General features: G+C 35.9%; 1 protein-coding gene across 1 annotated transcript in view; it reads left to right on the top strand.

Annotated features, from left to right (window-relative positions):
• The window catches only part of LOC117323541 (neurexin-2-like), a 166902-nt gene that overhangs the window by 66329 nt on the left and 83068 nt on the right, over positions 1-17505 (top strand). Inside the window, 3 exon segments of the mRNA XM_033878818.1 lie at positions 9184-9327; positions 11317-11477; positions 14744-14770. Coding sequence (XP_033734709.1) covers positions 9184-9327; positions 11317-11477; positions 14744-14770 — 332 coding nt within the window.

Genomic DNA, 17505 nt, shown 5'->3' with positions numbered 1-17505 from the left:
GTCTAAATATTTAAATTTTAAAACATTTGTTCATTCAAACGATCTGTAAATTTTAAAAAATTTCAAGGCAATACCTGTAATTGTGTGAGCTTTCTGATAACCTGAACGGCAAGGTACAGATGAGATTCCTGAAACGGTGTAAAATTCATGACATTTATAGATAACCCGCGGGAAATGTACCGCAGCAGGCTACGTATCTCCAAACTTTAATTCATAAAACAATTAGCTTTGGCTTGTGCGGCCAATCTAAAGGAGAGTGGAATATGCAAGAAATTACTGTATATGCCAGGTTCGTTTGCATTTATTCAAGAAAGCAATTGTAAATTTGTTCTGGTCCTTACAGCCTCTTTGTCATGTATGTCCTTCACAAGACTCTGACCTTGTGTCTGACCCTCTGAGACAGGGTCACGGTCTTGTGTTCCTGAAATACCACATGCCCGTGTTAGGATAATGTCTGGAGGGAAGACGGTGTTATTACAGACAGAGAAATGATAAGTGATCGGGAGGATTAATTTGACCAGTAAACCAGACTCGACAATAGCTGCTATAATTAGAGAAGACTTCCATTAGTCAGTAGGCTATTTTACCTTACACTGGGATCCGAGATGTATATGGTTTTACAGTTTCTTCTCCTCCGGTGGCAGTAAGAAGGGCTGCTCTCTCGTCACTACATATTGGGATGTTTTTTTGGTTTTGTTTCTTGTTTCAGCATTACAGTGAATTATTATTCTTTCGAACCAGACTATAAAATAATTGATATTATGGAAAATGCTCCCGCAAAACAGATTAAGCCTTCTTCAAGAAGAACAGTATTTCAAACTAATGAGATAATTAAAATGTCATTTTAAGAACATTGTTAAAAATTTATTATTTTTGAAAGCCAGCAGATTGAGAGAAAAAGTTTGTTGTGTGTATGAAACTAAATGCTCAAAATATATTTTTGTTTCTCAGACAATACTGGTTCAGTATATCAAATTAAGTTTGATAACATCACAATTGGCTTCAGGAATATTCAGTGAAAGAATTTGGAAATTCAAGAAATATGGGTATACAGTAAAATCTATGGATGGTGAGGTACTTTTGGCTCCTGTATGAGTGCAGTATGAGAGTGTAACCACGACAACAATTCTTTGACTTACATAATACCAACTTGATATCTTTGGTAAAAAACCAGATGTCATGACAATTTGCCCCACACAGCCATGCCCTTTTGTCACTCTTGGCATTTAAGTTGGTTAAAGTTTCTCTAATGGACCAGGTAACCTGGGATTGGAGGATATAGAGCATGTAAGTTGTCACGGTGACAGGGAGCGGCATTAAAATGAAAACAGATACATACTGTACATTCTTTAAAAAATCTGGAATTGTTTTGTGCTTCCACTTTTTGTGATTCACATTACACATTTGATTGACATTTTAGAAATATTATTTTAAAAACATTGCATCATGTGTCGACTAAAGTGGATTAGATTTGACAGAAACAGTCGAGATAACTTCCATTAGTGATGTGTGTAAGATTGGTAGGATGTGACACTTTGAGTGTAAATATCAGTCACGGAAAGTTAACCAGTATTCATGTGTTAATGACTCGAATGACCTTTGTAAGGCTTCGCAAATACGGTATTAGTGCAGCGGGGAAACATGTGTTTTATTGAAGATTTGTTAATGAATGTAACCTTTGTAATACATAGATAAAGTTTTTTTTCAACACATTACTCTTAAACAGATTCTCCTAACCTGTACTATTGATAAACAATCTGAAGTTTGAAATAACCGTAAAAGATGTTTTGTGTAATTGAACTCGAGTAAGAAAAAACCTATTTGGCAACAATTGTGTTTTGTTAGGTTTGTTTTAAAGGTTTAGAAGCTAATTTAAAGCTAGGTATATATATGTAGTCCCACAACAAATCGATCTTTCCTAATTGTTACAAAATCCTCTGACATTTGCTGCGACCTTAGGACATTCTCTTTCTTTAATTATAGCAGTTTCCCCTTGTTTAACTCGCCAAATGACCGCATGTGTTATTTACGGGAGAACTTACTGTAGATTATTACTAAATATAGCAACACAAAATACTGTTGTCACTTGATTTGTGTCATCAAAGATTCTATTTATTAGAGAAGAAGCTTGCATAACATGTTTTCTTGGCCGATATAAACCTTAAACCAGTATAATTGCAGGAAGATGCAGCCTTAAATCTCAGGTGTGCTGTCACCAGGAAATGACATTGTGCTCAACGAGTTACGTGGTACGAAATAACAGGCGAAGGTGCCCAATTTGACATCCCATTATGATGCAGTATTACTAACTGATCCGTGTTAATGACTGCTCAATGATTTTCAAACGTCTTTTGAATGATACAGTAAAAATGTTTTTATATGGTGCCACCGTCGCATCGGAACGTAATCCTTATTAAACAGAGTCATTAAAGCTCTTGAGAGCTGACACAGCAGCTGTGGTCTGATTCCACGATCCTAAAATGGTATTTTTCACCATCATTGGAGATAACTGCATGAGAAACAGGTAGTTTTGAAATGTTCTAAGAGTTCAGGAGGTTTTAAAAATTCTTGGCCTTTATTTCATCAATTTAATTCTTAGCATAAGGGAATTCTGTAACTCTGAAATTTCCATGGGAAAGCATAATTGGATTCAAGGAAAATATCTTAGTTAAGGAACTTTCCTGAAATACTATGTATTTTGCTTGCTATTTCTTTTAAATTTAATTAAAGAATTCTCTAACTTAAGGAACAATGATTACACTGTGGTCAGCATCAATTCAGATTATTACAGTACTAATATAGCTCGATAACACATTACAAAGTAAGAGTATGATAGCTGAGGAACAACCAGACAGATTCAAACCAAGGCGCCATCCATAAGTATCATTAGTCGAGTGCCACATGTAATAGGAACAACCAGATGATAACTGGACATCCTAAATCTTTGATGGATCATACTGTAACCAATTGAGCTACCCCACTACCTGGCATTTAAGTCCAGTTCAATCCCACTACAAGGTAAATGAAGAGTTCTTTGGAGCCAGCTGTGTTGTATGTGATTCAGTTCGTGTCATCCTTTTTTTTTTCTTTCTTTTTTTTTTTTTTTGTGATTGGTCCCCCTGTCTGTAACATCCAGACTTTACCTGATTACAATCATTGATGCTATCACATTAGTTGTTTAAAATAGAAATACAGGTTCATAGTGACAACTGATGGGATTGATGCGAAGATTGAACTCGGGTAGGTTAACTCCCAAAGTTGTTGTGTTGAGGGAAATGTTTGATGGACAACAAAATATATCTCAGGAATATTTTAAGTGGATGAAAGAATATCTATAAAGGGAGTAATATAGTTTACAACAAGACCAGCTTTTAGCAAAGGTACATTTTTTTTTGACAATAGGGGATAAATTGAGGGAGCACCTGTTATGAGAGTGAAATGGGGGATGGGACAGGCCGTTTGTTTTGCCTATATACGGGAGAATAAGTGGATTTAGACAGATCAATACCCCAATAACTGGATTAACTGTTATTTATTACTGGTGACTTATATTCCCTTAGCTATTGATATTTCATTTTGTAATTATTAAGTGCAGGCAACAGTAGCCTTTGGTAGACGGCCAAGTGTGGGCAAACGACTTGCTCGGCTAGGAGACACCCATTAAATATCGACAGGAGAAAAATAGGCTAATCACACCACGGAGTCCAGGGTCTTAAAGAAGAGGCTGAGGACAGATCACAGATCATGAGGTCTCGGGTCCTTAGCTTTCTACTAAGGATGTAATAGAGGGCATGCATAGAGGAGTCCTTGGTCTGCTTTAAGTGATTACAGACGAGTCAAAGTTTGTGAGGAATGGCACAGATAGAGTCCTTATGAGGTCATTATGAGGTCATTATGGGGAAATAAAAGGTCATGAGGAGTGGGTCAGATTGAGTCCTTCTGAGGTCAATATGAACAGTTCAAAGGTTAAAAGAAGTGACCCAGATATATAGTCCTTGTTCTTCTGTGATTGTCATATGGCCGGTTCAAAGGTCATAATGAGTGATATCAGAAGGAGACCAGCGTGGTCTTCTGGGAGCATTATAAACAGGTCAAAGGTCAGGAGGATTGACTCAGATAGTCCTTTGTCTTCTGAAGTCATTGAGGACATGATAAAGGTCATGAGGAGTGACTAAGATTGAGTTCTCTGAGGGTGTTTTATTCATGAACAGGTCAAAGTTCATGAGGAGTCGCTCAGATTGAGTTCTTTTGAGGGTGTTGCATTCATGAACAGGTCAAAGTTCATGAGAAGCGACTAAGATTGAGTTCTTCTGAGGGTGTTGCATTCATGAACAGGTCAAAGTTCATGAGGAGTCGCTCAGATTGAGTTCTTTTGAGGGTGTTGCATTCATGAACAAGTCAAAGTTCATGAGAAGTGGCTCAGATTGAGTTTTATTGAGGGTGTTGCATTCATGAACAGGTCTAAGGTCATGAGGAGTGGCTCATATGGAGTTCTTGGACTTCTGCGGTCATTATTGACAACTTAGGAAAATAAATATTTATAATTATGGACATGGACGAAATTTGGAGGAATTGAGATCTATTTATGATGATACACTTAATGCCACAAACCTTTACTGATCTAGACATTTGATACTTTATATATAAGGGTTAAATGTTTTAAAACACACAAAACTCCAATAAATGCCATACGTCTCACTTGCCATTAATGGTGAAGGTGTAAAATGCATGGGGAGGAAGGCAAGTTTGACAGCAGGATGTGAGAAAGTGCAGGAGACATTTATAAAAACTAGTCAACCACATTAGAGAGAGAGAAAGAAACCATTCATGTTGGACAGTCTTAAGGTGGCATGTTGTTTATCAGTATGCCTGAAGGAGTGCTGCAGAGTTTGACAGGAGACATCAGCATGTGCTGGTTTATATTGACAAATTCAGAAAGAAGAGTATACTAAACACGTGATTGTATTCGCTGATGTATTTTGAAGAAGATTCCATCTCTTTATTCTGTCATGAAATATCAATGTATTTGGTGTCGGTCATTATTTCAACTCCAATTCCATCTATCTAGCTTTGTACACTCCTTGTCAATTGATCCCTAACATCACAATATCACACCCTTTGATTTGCCAGCATGCATGCTGTATAAATGAAAACCTGACTCCAGGATACAAAGTTTTTTTCTATGAGAGTGAATTCTCCTTGAGCAGTAGTTTAGAATTCGATACTAATCTCACCTCCAATCCTAGAGATTTCGGTGTATATGCATTGGAACCTCATTTGCCCATTGCCGTAATGCTCTCTGATTGAGGAGGGATGATTACATGTGGACAAGTAAGAAAATTTGATTCCGTTGTTTAGAGCGAGATGAAGGTTTCATACTGGATCACCGAAGGCTATAATTGATATTGGTGAGGAAGATACTGTTTGATTCCATGGTCTCAATCCACCAATTTAGGGTGGTAATTTTTTTTTTTGTGATTTAGAAAGCATCCTTCGTATCAGAAATTTTGCCTTTAACAAGGCTTCTTCCTCATTCAGCATTGATTTTCCTTGAGAAATTGACGAGGAGCCGATCGAAAGACATAGTGTAGCTGAGTGTGAAGGGCCAGGATCACAATACCGGCCATGTTCCCCCTATAAAGTACTGCGCTGGTAACTCCTATCAAATCAGGCATCAATCAATAATGAAGGATTCCCAAAATTGTACAAAACGCTGAAACAGGAAAACAACTCTAACGGCAAATTAGACCAACTAAGTCATTAATTTGATTTCGCTGTAAGTGTTTTCTAGACACTGCCAGGCATGCTGGTTTTACATGGTAAGGATTCCTCTAGAGGTCAGTTTGAATGTCGGGCTCATACCAGGCTTTGATGCTTCGACATGCATTTTGCATTTTTGTTTTTAGACTACAACAATAAATTAGGTAGTTCACACTCCATTTATTCTGGTACAGTATGTACTGCTAGAAGAAATCAATATTTCACCATTAATCAATGTTGTAGACATGATTTGAATGCTAGGAAATATGGGCAGCTCATTGTGGAGTGGCACCGGATGTTGATCCTCTGATAAAAACTGACTTTGCTGGATTCATATGTATACAGGCTAAATGTGACTCAAAGAAAATGAGTTAACTAGATTTTAACATTAAATTTTTTTAAAAACCCACTGTTTTCATGAAACCAAAGAACAACAACATTATGATCGATTTGATTAAAACTCAAGCAGAACTAGTCGCCTGAAAATCCCGGAATAAAGACACAATGTCTAATTAACATCTCCCCAGACATGTTTAAAATCTTATCCCCAGCAGCAAAACAACCTGATTATCACTATTGCAAAACAGCCTGATTAAAGCTTGGTCAACTTCACAACTCTGAGTACGCGTACCTATAGTTTTGAAATCTTGACTTTCTACTTGAGTGATATTAGAAGCCAAAAACCTTTGTAATCTAGAAACCTGTGCAATCTGGAAACCTGTGTAAGCTAGAAACATGTAATCTAGAAACCTGTGTAAACTAGAAGCCTGTGTAAGCTATAAACATGTGTAAACTAGAAGCCTGTGTAAGCTAAAAGCCTGTGTAATCTAGAAACCTAAATGTGTAATTTAGAAACCTGTATAATCTAAAGACCTCTGTAATCTAAATAACCTGTGTAATCTAGAAACCTGTGTAGCCTGTGTAATCTAGAAGCCTGTCACTAGAAACCTGTGTAATCTAGAAGCTTGTCACTAGAAACCTGTGTAATCTAGAAACCTGTGTAAGTTAGAAACCTGTGTTAGTTAAAAACTTGTGCAATCTAGAATTCTGTGTAAGTTAGAAACATGTGCAATCTAGACCTTTCATGATGGATATCAAATCAGTACATGTACATTGTATAATGTTGAAGTGTATAAATATTCCAGTTTGCTAGAGAGTGGGTACCCATTTCCCTACCTTTGGTATTTATACTCTAGCTATTAGGAAGGGTTTTTTTTGTCTATAGTATAAAACTCAGAATTTAAGTATTGTTACAATACTTTTAGAAACATAAATTATGGTGTCTAGAAATTTTTTTTAATGAGAAATCTTCAGGTGTTAAATTTTCAAGTGATAAGGATTAATATTTTAAGTATTGGATATATTCATTACTGCATCTAAATAATATACACTGCATTTGATTTTCAGAAAGCGCTTTTAATAAACTCTATATTTTCTCTGGTAACGGTAAATGTATTGAAAGTTAACAAGGCTTTGAAGGCGGTGGTATTAGATTTATCAGTAATCTAGTGAAGCCTGCAGGGCACTGTGAGTTACCTTGATCCCACAATCCTATAGGTATCAATACCCCTCTGGTGTTCTGTTTCCTAATTACCCAGCGTACCTTGAGAACTTCAGGGAAACTTCTCATTCACAATTATGCATCTAACAGTAAATTGCTTCACGCAATAAAAAATTAAACATAAAAAAATTTATCGTGAAATCCAGCCTCGCGATCGAATCCTAAATGTCAGAAGCCTTATAGGTTAGACTACTTCAGATTTCTTGTGTTCGGCTGCAGATTTGGTGTTGGTTAGTCTGCAATATCTAATGGCTCTGCAATCTCATATTGAGGTTAATGAATACAAGGTCACTGGTTCAAAGTTCACAAATTTGGTGTAGAGGTCATTGAAGGCAAAGGTCAATGGTTTAAAGTTCACAAATTTGGTGTAGAGGTCATTGAATGCAATCATGGTCACTGGTTTAAAGTAGAGGTCATTGAATGCAAAGATAAATGGTTCAAAGTTCACAAATTTGGTGTAGAGGTCATTGAATGCAAAGGCCACTGGTTCAAAGTTCACAGATTTCCGGTATAGAGGTCAATGAATGCAAAGGTCACTGGTTCAAAGTTCACAAGTCATATGTGTCTTGAGGTCATGTGTCTTGAGGTCATTGAATACAGCAATGGGGTCAATAATTCAAATGTGCATGTGTAGTACTTCTAACTACTTCCTGGTACTGACATTGAAGTTAATTGGGCCTTCTTCATGAACATTTTTTTTTTAAATGTTGACATTCTGAAGGTGGCTGGTGATGGATTTTCCTGCAGAACATAAAAGCTCTGTGGCACAGGTGGCAAGGCAATTGCTATATCTCACACCAGAGACTAACATACGATTCTAGGCCCCAATTATCCCTAATGAGAATTTTCCCCGTTCAAACCCCCATCGTAAACGCTGTTTAGGGGTATGTGGATGTTGTCCTTTTTCTAGATGTGTTCTTAAAGCGTTTTATGTGGTACAACGCTCTGATGTACATATCAGTCCAATTAAGTTACATATTAAGGTCATATTTGTTATGACGTGATACTTACAACTTGACATATTTTGTTAGTTTCTTGATTATAGCATAATAAACAACTGAAGTGTTTAATGCCCAACCCACGTGGTAAGGTCATATAGGTCAACGTTTAAAGTAATATTTTAACAAGATTTGTCATTACTATGATATAATTAAGTACCACAATTCCTGCTGATTATGGTGTGTAATAAGTTTATATAAAAGATTGTGTGTTAACGTTAAAAGAGGCAATTTTGATAAACCTTTATGTATGTGATAAAGACAAGCAGTGTGCATAAATGGCAGGAGATGAGGAATCATAAGAGGAAATCATGTGATCATAATTTATTTGTAGTGCTATCCAAGCCACAGTTGAATACGAGCTGATGAACTACAACATGTATTTATCTCACTGGGATAATTCATTATATCACAGGTGGGGTTGGGAGATTATGTGTCGTAAACTCAGCCAGACTGTTATGTTTAACATTGGATATAGGGAATTATACCTGAACTAAGCAGTAAGATTCTCCTTAAACTGATGTAGCAATCATTAGAAAAAATGTATTTTAGTGCAAAAATATGTTTAGAATTTAAAATGTTATGGATTATAATACTGTACTTTTAAAATCTAATATTAAAAGTAATGGAATTTATTTAATTATAAAGATGTTATGCCTATACCCATTCAGATTTGGTTGGTGGTCCTTTTGACCGTCCTCCATTGCCCCTAAGTATCAACACTTTCTGTCCTCAGCATCATTGACAAGTTCTACAAGGATGGATTTTGTATTGAAAGGTACTAATATCTTGTGCATTTGCATTGTAAAGTTGTTTGCTGAATACACTTGTGCTTATTTCTGTTTTGCTCTTTTGTCTTTTCAGAAAGAACCCCTTCTGAAGTTACGTTTTTTGGCTCACAATATTTCATGTATGAATGGCCAGCAAAGGGTGCTCCGACTAGTAATACAGACGAAGTTAGTCTTTACTTCCGCACACGACAGCCCAGCGGCCTTCTCTTCTACACAGGTATGTTTTCTGCGTCTGCTCATTCACATCTGATCAAGAGATGTTTAAGATTAAATTAACTCCTTTTTGATACCATGGTTTCTTGTCCCTTGGATACTCTTGCTTTTAATTTCTAAGATAGATACAAAATGTATATAAATGTAAACTTTATTTATTTTACAACAATTGTGAAACAAGTTATATGAGCTTATATTAATCACGCTTGATGGCCTGGGTGGAAGTGCACGAGGGGTCTTACTGTGGGAGGAAACTGAAGCACCCGGGAAAAACCCATGTGGTCGGGAAGGTGACTGCACCTTTTTACGTCCGATCGGGGAATCGAACCCTGTCCCTCTAGGTGAAAGGCAAGTGTGTTACCACTGTGCCAGCCGACCACCTTAATCGATTAAGGTTTACCCTAGTTTATAGTCTCATAGATACAATAATTTTTAGTCCCTTATAGTTACCATGAAATTTAGTCCCATAGACACAGTCATTTTAGTCCCTTAGATACTATATGTTGTCGTTCTTTAGTCCCATGGACACGGATTTATAGTTTCTTGACACTATGGTTTTCCGTTCCATAGACACTATTATTGTTACTCCTATAAACACTGATTTTTTAAGTCACAAAGACACTTTGAATTTTTGATTCCTTAGATACTATGGTTTTTAGTCCCCTAGATATCATGACTTTTTTACTACCTGTTCTTCTATTTAAGAAGGGGTATAGATTTCATTGGTGAAAGCTGTTGCCTGTAGTCTGCTTGTACCTTTGATTAATTGCTGTCTACAGCATAATGACTGTATATTGTCATATCGTTTGTTTCCTTTAGTAATCCCATACCTAATGGTAAAATGCCGAGAAGCCTTTGTACATCGGTAGAGTCGAAGGCTGCTCACGACATCTCCGATCAACGGCTTCTTGTCTTTATGTTGTTAAGTATATAGACTTTTCCTGCTTTTACTCGGCATCTAGAAACTGACTACATGGCATCGTCAGTAAATGTTTTTACTCGCCTTGGCAGCCTACCAACCTGTTACCATCACTTTGTCCCCGTAATTAGCCTCCCATGGACACTTAAGTGATACGGACACCATATATAAACTTTGTGGATGACATAGGCCTGGCTAGCTCTGGTCATCGTTAAGGGATTAATCCTGGAGTGTTCTGGAGCTTTGTGACAATCAAATTGACCCCTTTCTTTTTTCCATTATGTTTTAATTTAATGGATAGAACTACCTTTGTTGTTGAAATTGAATAAAAATGTTATTAAAGGCTCAGGTCTTTCATCTCCGAAGGTTTTCTTGATCTTCTTCAATTTCATAAAAAATTCTTTAAAAGCGATGAATCTTGAAATTCATTGGCAGACACTTACATAGATGTTTACTTTACATTTAAGCAATTAATGCAATATATTAGTACCCCTCACTAATAAAATTATTTCAGTACATAGCAGAAGGTTTTCTGTTACTATCAGGCCTTTGAAACTTCACAACATAATCAGTATTTGTAGTTTTAAAATACATCAAGTCTTTATTATAACATAAAATATTTCAGTCATTAAATTGTATTTTTTTTTCTATTGTATATGAAGATTGATCTTGACAGAATATTTTGTTGTGAGCAAAGAGAGATAACCTCTATATTTGAGTGGTTTAAGGAAAAGGTGAAGTCATAATGGAGCACTTTGAAGGGTTCTTTTCCTCTGTGAAATAAGTTTTCTTAGTTCAAGTTATTACAATGACTGAAAGTCAGCGAGCTCAGGAGCCCCTTGTATCCAGTCTGTATATATTAACGTATTGTTAAAGAGTAATATGTAACCCCTCCTCAGGGATTCCTCTAAAAAAAAATACATGTAGATGCTTTTATTATCAAACTAAGATTTGACGAGTGTATTTATGTATGAGGGGCTTGTTTTCAGTTTTCACACACAGCGATGCCCTTCTTGATTGATCAATGTTGTTTTCATCGTATTTTATCATCTACAATATCTTTTGATATTTCAGGCCAAGGAAGTGATTTCTTGATCGTGTCTCTGAAAAATGGCGGAGTTAGTGTCACGGTTAATCTTGGATCTGGAACGTATGAATCCGAAATCCGACCAGGTGTCTATCGCTTTGATGACAACCACTGGCATCATGTGCTGGTGAAGAGGAAAACAAGGGAGGTAAGTGGATTGTTAATTTTTTTTTTCTTATCTTTCTGGATTTTCACTTTGCCAAAATTTAGTGATTGTTGTTCATAGGCTATGTAGCTGTTTACTCACTTTTGTTATGAAATTTCCAGACATTTTTTAGTGAACTTTTATAAAATGTTTGTTATACTTTCACTTGACTATTAGTCCTTTCACCAGAATGGTATGCCGTACCATAGAGGTAGTTTTCTTTTCTTCAACACACAGTTCCTTTTTAGCTCGGTATAACAGTATAATTATATTTCTCACCGCTTGGTAGATTAGGACAATCTAGCCATCTACTGGTTTTGCATTGCAATTCTTTGACCATAAGCTGACATGCACAATATTGTCTCTGCAAACATTTATCATGAAATCCCTGATCAGGTATTGAAATCAATAATGACTTCAGTTTGATATCTGGCATGGAAGGGTAATTATCCTTGATGATAGCTTCTTAACAATAACTTTCAACTAAAATTTATTTCTAGTTTTATATCATGAAATAGAAATTTATTCTTTCAAAAGTTTTTGCATACAGCTTTAAATTTACTAAATCATCAACGTTTAATCATTTCTATAAAAAAATTTCTAGAAAATAGTCATGGAATATCAACTTGTTCATGGTATCTATGATGTCTTAGTTGTCTGTATATTGGGGGAAATTTCAGGTCAAGATGAATTCTGATAGAGAAGGGATATAAATATTTTCAAATGTTTATGTTTAACATAAATGACATGTTGAATTCAAACAAGTTTCAAAAATGCCTTTCATAATGATGCTGACACTTTATAATCTTAAACATTTGAAGATAAAAAATATTGTTTTCCTCGAGAGACATCGTGCTTGTTATTTTCCTCCGTAGATATTGTGCAATAGCTCCTACAGCATTTTCACATGACCCTCATTTCTTCCTGTGCAATGGAATATTTCCTTAGACGTAAATACATGACTCTTGACCCCAGAATAGGGTGCAGATATTTCTCACATGATAATTGTAAACGTGTGTCTCTACAGACTTATGACCGTGGTATAGGGAGTGTTTGGATTACTAACAGCAAGATCAGGAAAATCAATGCAAATGAAATGACAAGAATAATTTTTGCACTTTATGTAGAGAATGTAGTAACATAAATGAGCATGATTAACGCGGAACGTAATTGGTCTGGATGTGCGGCCGCTTCCCGAGGGACATTGAGTAACAGAGTGCAGTTGCGGTCAATCCCTCTCACAGCTCTGTCATAGGTACAGGGGCTGAGTCAAAATCATGACATTTATGTCTCACTTCCATGAAATATCAGACAAAAATATCTCTGATGATACTTCAGAACAATGAAATTGTCACAGATCCATGAGAATTTCGTATGGATTAATTCCTTCTTCTAAGAAATTCTATGCCCAGCAAATATCGCCAATCAAAAAGAGGATGGGTACTGTTACAGTGCATTGTTGGATCCTACAAAGGATTGGCGCCATGTCAGATTGCTGGGATTCGTCTTGTAATCTGGTAAAAAGTCTTAAGGCTGTTTACTGTGAAGCTGCTTGCAGCATGTACTGTACATTCTATGTGATGGCCAGTGCTATATCAGCTGAAAGGGTTTTAAGGCAGGAAATTTGATTTTAAAAAACATTTTTATTATTGTTGATCTACAAGCACTTCGCAATTAATAGGCAGTTTTTCGCTTTAGGCTTCTATAGACAGTTAGTAGTTCCCTTGAGCAGTACATGTCGAAATTAAAATTCTCATTATCTGGGGTTACATTTGGAACAATTGTTTGAGGGAAAAATTAAGTCGAGCATTTTAATACCGGAAAGACCAATTAGTCAAGCACATGGTGGGATCGCAATGTTCATTCGTATCAGGCCTGTGTGGGGGCTAAATTGAAGCACACTTCTCGAACATTTGATCGGCTTTCGAAGGCCATTGATTAGGAATATTTTCTCTTCTAGGTTACCAATTAAACAAGGAATTTTTCAGATAATTCCTCATGCGGTCTGTTTTCAAGTAACGGAAGTGATGCTCTAACACAGGAAACCAAACCGTCTTTGGTAGAGTAGTGAAATTTACTGGGGCAGGGAAATTCCAATTAATCAAAGGTTAAATAAAACTATTGTTTTTGTGATCTTTTTAAAATTATGATGTCATGACTTTCCAGTATTACATATTGTGTCTTTTTAACTTCAATTTAATTTAGCATCACTAATTCATACTGTACAATTTTTTTTACCTCTGATGCAGTTAGTCTCTATTGCCATTTGGGACTAAGAGGTACATAGTGCTATACCCCACACGACTCTACCTTTGTTAGGATTCATTAGCGATGACTGATGATTGAGAGATAAGCAATGATCAGAATTCCATGTTTTTCACACAGATTTCCTCCAATTCTATAAGTAACTGCTGCAAGCATACATGCATGGTTTTTACATCAAACACTCAAATCTCATGGCCAAATGGTGTCAGTGACACGGTCACACCTCAATATTATTTCATACATTTAGATATCATGGTTTTCAAGCTTTTAAAAACTTATACTCAGCATTTCATGAGAACCTCTGACAGAACTTCAGTCTATATTTTTAATTCCCTGAGTTGGTAAAATTTTTATTTTTCAAATACATTTGTATATGACTACAGCTGAACGTACCACTTTACATCGGCATGTAATGTCTCTTGTACATGTAAAAGTGATTTCAAAGTCTATCAGACTCCTGATGACGAATGCATGTTTTTGTATAAATGTATACCATAAACATTTATAGCATTGCAGTAGAAATATTACATTTCACAGTTAAGTAGGCTACTTTTTATTTCCCCATGTCAAGGGGTTTATTTTCTCTATATATTGAAACGAACAGGATCTAAATTGCTACAAAATACACTCTTTTTCGTATACCCCAGTAAGATATAGATATTGTCGAAAACCACCAAATCTAAATATCAATTCTGCCTTTCAAATGTACGTTATTCATCTTGTTTTTCTCCCTATCATTCTTTTGCCAATTGAAGTTCATCACCCTCTTGCCCTTCACCTTTCGTGAAAGGCGGCAATTTTATCACTTTCTATCCATATTTTTTCCATAAAGAATGTCCCCTCCTTTTACCATTTCACATATCTCCATGCAATGCAAAACGGTACCAGGCTAGACTGTCTTGACCTATAGTTAAATAATGCACCTATAGATTGGTTGTATTATCATTTGTGCTATGTATATTTGTGAGATTTTGTTTTTAATTTTTATTTTCCTTCACCACCAGCTTACCAGGCAAAATGGTTATACGGGTGTAAGTAAGCATGTTGTGGAACCTGCATCATCATCTCCAGGACAACGTACCAAACTTACATATTAACACAAATAATCATCTCAAAACCATTTTGTTTCTTAAACTAGATGCTTAAACCATCCTCGATAGTGCAGGGATAACGTTTACCTCACCTCATTGCATCCACGGAATATATCATAGCAAAATCGTAGGCAAAGGTCATGGTCGGCAAAAAATCTGACCAATCACTATGCTGATGCAGTTAAGGTTACAGAGTTGTGACAATTTCATAGCCATTCAATTTAACAGTATGGTGACCTTGAGATCTGTTTGGTGTACATCAAAGGATAAAACTAATCTTTTGTTTTTGCCACAAGATGGTGCTGACTGAGTCTTCAAATTTGTCATGACATATTTCAAGGATGCAGATAGCGAAAGTGAACATACCCCTGGAGTATTGAGGATGGACACTAACATTCAAAACATTTCATCAGTTTAATTGATTTTTTTTTTTCAAATTACAAAATATCTTCAAAATGATACATTTGTGTTAATTTGTGACTGACTATGAACTGGTGGGGCCTGTACTGCATTGTTTCGTGTCCTGTGTGGCTGGTCTAGTGATGTCAGTATTTAACCCTGTACCCTGACCCCTTTCCTCTGCCATGTTGTCATGGTGACATGTACTCACAGCTGATGCCCACAACTAATGCCTCATGCAATGTGTTGTTCTTTGTTGGTGGACATACCATTAGAGAGAAAATCATAATGCCCGTCATATTTACTCATAACTCTCTGAATGTAATCAAGTTTGAAATCCATGGTAAATATCTGGTACCTCGCTTCTTTGTTTTCAGTCATTGTTTACTAATTCAAATTCTTATGACCTATTTCTATACAAAACATACTCATATTCTCTGATATTACTAATCTTCTTTACTAGCTATGTAGTGTATCTGGTTGGCCTACGTGTTGCTTATATTGGGGTAAATGTTGGATGGCTATTGAATGTATCATTAATATTAATTGTGTCCATTAATAAATGTTGTTTGTGCGTAGGCCAATATTGGATGGTGTTGCTTGTGTGAAGGTCATTCTTGGGTGAGCATTGTTTATCAAAATCCACTATATTATGAAGCAAAGTCAAATGGAAGTTGTTGTGCAGAGGTCAATGTTGGATGGATACTGTTTGTGTCAATGTCAATGTTTGTTTGATATTGTTTGTTTCAAGGTCATTGTTGCCTGGACGTTGTTTGTGTCAAAGTCAATGTTGGATGGAAGTTGTTTGTGTCAAGGTCATTGTTAGATGGAGATTGTTAGTGTCAAGGTCAATGTTGGCTGGAGGTTATTTGTGTCAAGGTCAATGTTGGATGGAAGTTGTTTGTGTCAAGGTCAATGTTAGATGGAGGTTGTTAGTGTCAAGGTCAATGTTGGCTGGAGGTTATTTGTGTCAAGGTCAAGGTTGGATGGAAGTTGTTTGTGTCAAGGTCAATGTTGGATGGAAGGTTGTTTGTGTCAAGGTCAAGGTCATTTGTTGGATGAAGGTTGTTTGTGTCAAGATCAATGTTGGATAAAGGTTATTTGTGTCAAGGTCAATGTTGGATGGAAGTTGTTTGTGTCAAGGTCAATTTTGGATGTACGTTATTTGTGTCAAGGTCAAGGTCATTGTTGGATTGAGGTTGTTTGTGTCAAGGTCAATGTTGAATGGAGGTTATTTGTGTTAAGTTAAATATAAAGAGGTTGCTAGTGTTGAAACATAAACTTTAGTTAATTTTAACTGGAAAACAGGAAAAATTGACAATTAATGGTAGTGAAATGTTTGGCTGAGAGGAATATAAAACAGATATAGAGAAGTGCTGAAGAAAATGGTATTCCCTTGTGTAGGCACTGAGGAGTGATAATATATGTGCTTTAGCTTATCAAGGTTTTGAGCAGATGTCGGCCTTCGATTGTGTTGTTGACTTCGCCACACTAAAATAAGCTTTATTTTCAGATGTGTTTTAACACAAACATGTTGATAGTGATGTAACAACCTAATTTGAGGCTGACAATTTTGGCACATTCCCGAAGTTGTATTATTATTACCATCGTTTGATTATTTTGTTTTGTAAAAAGTATGTAATGTGTTTATGGATGGAGCTTATCTCTTAACGCAAATCACATATATCACATGAACGTGTTAACAAACTCTTTGTAACCTCTTAGGTATAATATATTGAAGGGAGATAATCTAATGCAAATGTTTATTTTGGGAAAGGGAGATAACTCTAATGCAAAATTCTTATTTTCAGGAAAGGTAAAAAACAAAAAGCAAAAGTCATGGGTTTCAAACATGAGTCACAAAAATAGCCATTAAGGACAAATAAGTTCACTTTCATACAAACATCACGCAACACTGACAAAAAGATGTCAGAATACTGACAAAAATATTTCTCTTTAATTCTTGTGGAACATGTCCCTAGACTTGATTACGAATGATTACAAATTCTTCACACACAATTTTTCTATGATCAGTAGTCCTCAAAATGTTTTTAAGGAAAATAAATTAATTTTTTTATGATTAATATCGGTATTTGGAAGGTTTATATCTTTGATGGATAAGTCAGCTCAGAATAAAACAACCATAAAATCCCTTAAACTATTGTCTCTGAAGTCATATAAAACTAATACACACCGTTAATGTCCTGTCAATGTCAGGTTTATGTTGAATATACATGTCTTCAAAGTGTTCTCAAACATTTTAAAAGTTTCAAATT

Source organism: Pecten maximus, chromosome 3, assembly GCF_902652985.1.
Source record: "Pecten maximus chromosome 3, xPecMax1.1, whole genome shotgun sequence".
NCBI lineage: Eukaryota > Metazoa > Mollusca > Bivalvia > Pectinida > Pectinidae > Pecten > Pecten maximus.
The sequence above is the reverse complement of the archived record's forward strand: the minus strand, read 5'-3'. Positions and strand labels throughout refer to the sequence as shown.